Source organism: Garra rufa, chromosome 17 (genome assembly GCF_049309525.1).
Source record: "Garra rufa chromosome 17, GarRuf1.0, whole genome shotgun sequence".
In the NCBI taxonomy this organism is placed as follows: Eukaryota; Metazoa; Chordata; class Actinopteri; order Cypriniformes; family Cyprinidae; genus Garra; species Garra rufa.
Window position 1 is genome coordinate 36,797,607 of NC_133377.1, and position 5,515 is coordinate 36,803,121.

The 5,515-nt window shown below is 36.5% G+C and overlaps 1 protein-coding gene across 1 annotated transcript; it reads right to left on the reverse strand.

Annotated features, from left to right (window-relative positions):
• Positions 1-2,043: 2,043 nt before the first annotated feature.
• LOC141289394 (CMP-N-acetylneuraminate-beta-galactosamide-alpha-2,3-sialyltransferase 1-like) lies at positions 2,044-5,106 on the reverse strand. Its single transcript, XM_073821496.1, has 4 exons — positions 5,012-5,106; positions 3,359-3,676; positions 3,035-3,228; positions 2,044-2,227 (listed from the first exon to the last, which is right to left on the reverse strand). The coding sequence occupies exons 2-4, from the start codon at positions 3,620-3,622 to the stop codon at positions 2,044-2,046; spliced, it is 642 nt and encodes a 213-aa protein (XP_073677597.1). The 5' UTR covers positions 3,623-3,676; positions 5,012-5,106.
• Between the last annotated feature and the right edge of the window lie 409 nt (positions 5,107-5,515).

Consider the following 5,515-nt stretch of genomic DNA (forward strand, 5'->3'; position numbering starts at 1 on the left):
AAGATCAGACTCTCAAAGTTCAGACATATTTATGCAGATTAAACTACAGCAATGTGCAATGTGCAAATTGCATCTTCCTCAAAGATGGTCTTAAGCAAAACAGCATGTTCCACTGGTCTCTCTCCCTTTCACCCCTCCCCCCTTCAGTCACTCTTACTGTCAACACAGACTGTCAGCCCAGTGACAACAGTTTACTGATTTCTTTTTTAAATTTTCTTTAATTCATAGAAGCTTGAATAATTATGATATTACCAGCACTTGCTCATAATGATTAGATCTCTGTGTGAAAAAAGTTTTAAAGAGTTTGGATGCTGCACTTTAAAGATATAAAAAATTAGGGTTATGTTTTTTAAAAAATCACCACGTCAACACCGTTCAAGATATCCCAAATCCGCTCGCAATTTAACATCTTCAGAATCTTCTCTTCATGTTAAAAAAGTTTGGTGTGAATACCTTGTTATTCTTAGAAGGAGTGTGAATTTGTTTACAGCCTGATTTTTCCAAAAATCCACATTCAAATCAAAATAGCCGGCTTCCTGTTGGTCTCAGCTAATGAGTTTGATTTAGAAAGTTGTCCAGATTGATGAGAACAATATATGTACAGAGTTTGGTGACTGTAGGAAAAACTAACCCCCCAACTTTTGTCAAAAGATGGCGCTATAGAGTGCCTGCTCCACGCCCATTTATGACCTTTTGCCAGTGTCTAACTATCATTAATATTGATGTGTGTGTTGAGTTTCATGAAATTCTAAGCATGTTATCTGCTTCGAAAAGACAGGAATCTAATTTTAAAGTTTGACACGTTGCCATGGCAACAGCATTCGATTTATCATCGACCCCTTTACATATTCTCATCGGCCGTGTTTTGACATTATTTTGATGAAGTTTGAAGAAAATCAAGTAAAATTAAGAGGCTGATTTCAAAGCATTTTGAAAACGACACGCTTCCTGCTGCCAGTTGGTGGCGCTATAACTTTGACTCATAATAGTCACATTTATGGAATCGGCATCATACAACGAACAATCTGGTGAAGTTTCATCAGAATCAGGCAATGTGTGCAACAGTAATTAGACACTTCCTGTTTCTCATTTCTCGCCATAACTTTGTCGCCTTGCCACGGCCAAACCGTTCGAGATATCAAAAATCCCCTCGCAATTTAGCGTCCCCAATGTCTTGAGATCATGCTGACCGAGTTTGGTGACAATCCCATGGAAACCCTGGGAGGAGTACGTTAAATTCCAGAGCATGCGCTTTTTAAACAGCCCTAAATATCTCACTTCCTGTTGCGTGGAGCCTATGACATAGAGTACAAAAGTTGTTTGGCTCAGTGAGGTCTATATGTGTACCGAGTTTCATATCAGTACGTGCATGTATGTGTGCGCAGTACATCAAGTTTTCAAACTGTGTTCCAGGGGGCGCTGTAGAGGCCCTGAACCACGCCCGGGTCCCAGCCTCTGTGGCGTCCTGATGGCCGCAGATTCCGACGTGTGTGCAAATTTTCAAGAGTTTTTGAGTATGTTAAGGCCCCCAAAAGTGCCCTTTTGGGCTCGGGCCCTAATAATGTGTTATTTTAAAAAAAGACTACAATTTTTTGACTAAACCTAGACTAAAATATATTGAGTTCTTTTTTGACTAAAACTAGACTAAAATTAAAAGACTTTTAGTCGACTAAAACTTGACTAAGATACCTTGAGTTTTCTTTTGACTAAAACTAGACTAAAATGATGAGACTTTTAGTCGACTAAAACTTGACTAACAAAAAAAGATATGTGAATGACTAAATATGACTAAAACTAACAAGGACATTTGGCACAAGACTAAGACTAAATTAAAAATAGGTGACGAAATTAACACTATAGCACATGAAGGCAGCATAAGCTGCTCTAAGCTGTTCGCCAATCACAACCCAGTGGGACTGCTAACCAATCACAATACATTTAGTTTTTCGGAAGGCGGACCTTCATTAAACCTTCATGCACCCCCAAAGCAAAATAAAGACTTTGTAAAAGAGCATTATAGGACCCCGTTAATATATGTAATTCTTACTTTGTGATGGTTTTAGTGGTGAAGGTACTGATGAGCCACTGCATGTCCAAAATCTTAAAGGGAAAAAGCACCAGATGGGTGGAGTTGTCCAAGTCAACAACGCTCTCAGGATACAGAATCCGGTGAGTCGTCTTTGATCCCACATCTTTCTCATAACCCTCTGTCAAGCCTTTATTTATCCTGAAAGAAAAGCACACAGGATGTTGAGATGTACATGATATTTTAATGAAATGCCTAAGGCTTCTTTTTTGAATCTAGTTTACCTCATGACTCAAGGCAGTGGTGTGTTATAAACCTAGGACACCATTATAACTTTTCTAACTGGTCGGACTTACAGATTTTCTAAAAAATGGCCATATTGGCGGCACTGAACATAAACAATGCCACAGAACCGCATATTTTGCTGATTATTGCAGCTGAAAATGGTCAATTATTGTCATGTTTTGGGCTGTACTAATTGGTCAGACCGGGAAAAACATTTGGAGTACTATAGACTACCAAAAGTTATAACAAATCAAGGAGGAGTGGCCAAACTGAACCAGGATTTGCAGGGCAAGAATCTTGACAACATTCGTGTTTGTTCTTATCTTTTTTGGTCAGCTGGGTGACACATTAGGCTAATATCTTAATTAATACCGCTTGTAACATATCTTTACCACCTATTAACTTCAAAATATTGTGCCCTTTCCTGATTACTAAGTCCTTTTCTATATGATTTAGCATGTTTTTTTCCTGTGGTCTAGACAGCATAAATTAGCAGAACCATGTATTCAGTAGTTAGGGTTAGGGTTATTAAACATACAATCTATGCTGTTGTTTACATCAGAGTATCTCCAATATGGCCGCGCATCCAGGTAACTCATCAAAAATGTGACATAAGTGCAAACCCTCTATACTGTTGCTTCTTTGCTCTCTAAACACTCAACTTAAAGAGTGAAAGACAATCTTAAAAGCGTTTAAAAACATTCTGACAATCCTAATTACTACCTCAAAACAAACTCATGATGATCTATGAGAGGCCCATAATAGGATCCCAGAAGGTTGCCAGAGTTTCCCACCACAGCACAGGTTCTGCAGCGATCCGGACCGGCGTCTGAGTAGTGCTCTTTGTCGGGGAAGAGATGAAACAGCTGATCCACCACCTCTGTGTAGTTGCCGGCATTTGGTGAGTACTGTATATGCTGTTTGATATTATTAAAGTTTGTCAGCATCTGAATTAACTATAATATCCACTCCTATAAAATTGTTAAAACTCTTAACTCCTTTTGGTAAGTAAATGCAGTAAATTGATTTTGCAGCAATCTTTCTTACCATCCACCACTTGGAGACGTTTGCATTTAATACACTGTTGCTGCTGTTAAGCAGAATTGGTACGTTGGGTTTGTAACGTTCACTAAACCAGTTACTATTTCCTCTGTCCGCCACGCAGATACTGCATGCACACGGAGATCTCGTAGACACAAAACTGTAAGAACCGTAGGACAAAACCAACACAGAGTACAGAGATAGCAAGATGGTAGTGAAGCTCAGGAGTGCAGCCATGATGTATTGATGTTTCAACGGCGAAACCGCCATCTTTACATCAGTGATGTTTGAGGTTTTTTCACTTCAAACTGAAATATTACAGACCTATAGAGGGAAAAGGAGTGGTTTATATTGGGATGCTGTGCTGAAGATAGTGTATATTACCATGCTAGCATATATACAAAATTATAATATTGTGAATATTTATCTCAGTGCTTAAAATATAGTCCCAAAGAAAAAATCTTTTGATCGTTTACTCCCCCCATGTCATTCCAAACCTGTGTGACTTTTTATTTTTTTTATTCTGTGGAAAGCCACACATGTTTGGAATGACAAGAGGGGGTGTAAATGAGAATATAATTTACATACAGTTGAGGTCAAAAGTTTACTTTACAAAAATAAGACGGGATCATGCGAAAAGCATGTTATTTTTTTTTTATTTAGTACTGACCTGAATAAGATATTTCACATAAAAGGTGTTTACATATAGTCCACAAGAGAAAATAATAGTTGAATTTATAAAAATGACTTTTCAGCATTTTTGTGTATTTGAACACATTTATGCTCCAGAAGGAAAAAAAACTATGCATTAAGAGCCGGGGGTGAAAACTTTTGGAATCTGAAGATCAGGGTAAATTTAACTTCTTTTCTCTGCTGAGGTACATGCATCTTCTGTAGTTTCTGAAGGGCAGTACTAAATGAAAACTATATGATATTTAGGCAAAATAAGAAAAATGTACACATCTTCATTCTGTTCAAAAGTTCACACGCCTGGCTCTTAATGCATCGTGTTTCCTTCTGGAGCATCAAAAAGCATTTGAACCTTCTGTAATAGTTGCTTATGAGTCCCTTAGTTGTCCTCAGTGTGAAAAGATGGATCTCAAAATCATACAGTCGTTGTTGAACGGTAGTCATTTTTATAAATTCAACTATTATTTTCTCTTGTTGACTTTATATAAATGTCTTTCATTTGAAATATCTTATTCAGGTCAGTACTAAATAAAAACTGCATTTTGTATGATCCCTTTTATTTTGATAAAATTAACATTTTGCAGATTCTTTTGACTTCCACTGTATTTGTTTGGACAATCACTTTCAAATAAAACTAATGCAGTGCCTTTCTTTAGTTTCTACATTTTATTTAATTTGCATCAAGAAATTAAATAACAAAATACAAGTAAATGGATGCTGTTCATATATGCATTATACAAAATAAATCTTATATATTATCTTAAGTCTTATATATTAAATGGACTATATAGCTTATAATAATACATATACAATTTTTTTTTTTTTACATTTCTATTAAAATAATGGCTACAGCACTTAAAATAGTATTATTTACAGGTGTTGTAGAATGTGAATACATTTAGGTCATTTGAAACTGACATGATTTATTCATTAAATTTTTTTCTCAGTAGCCTATAAAAACTGACTTACCTGCTATGGAAGAATCCTTGAAGGTGCATATATTGCACAGACTCCTCAACATACTGGTGCAGTGTTAAAGCTTGGTTTAGACCTAGTAATGTCTATGTTAAGACTGATAACGTAGGTTGACCTGTTTATAAAATATCTTAACCTGCTTTATTTACATTAGCATGAAGGAGGGGTTTATATGTGACTACCTCCCTCCTGGTTAATCCACCTGCTGCCTGGTTTTATGAGGTTTCATTATGTCACATAACAATGCACCATCCTTAAAAATGTGTCTATTCTATAGGGCTAATCCTGATCAGTTATGTAGTTTAGCTAGGGGCCATTCCATTGACAGAAGATGAACCAACTCCAGGGTAAGACTAAAAGTAGCTTAATGTCAGTGTAATCTTAACTACACACATCATATATGTAACGCTTTTATTTTTACACAGTTATTCAAACAGTGAATAAACCGTATACAGACAGGAAGCAAAGAACTTTTATATAATCAAAGAGCATCATCTC

Coding starts and splice junctions, on each gene's coding strand:
- LOC141289394 (XM_073821496.1), bottom strand. CDS start 3,622: ATGGCGGTTTCGCCGTTGAAACATCAATACATCATGGCTGCACTCCTG. Junction 3,229..3,358: donor ACGTCTCCAAGTGGTGGATG/GTAAGAAAGATT, acceptor AATATCAAACAG/CATATACAGTACTCACCAAA. Junction 2,228..3,034: donor CATCATGAGTTTGTTTTGAG/GTAGTAATTAGG, acceptor CTTTTCTTTCAG/GATAAATAAAGGCTTGACAG.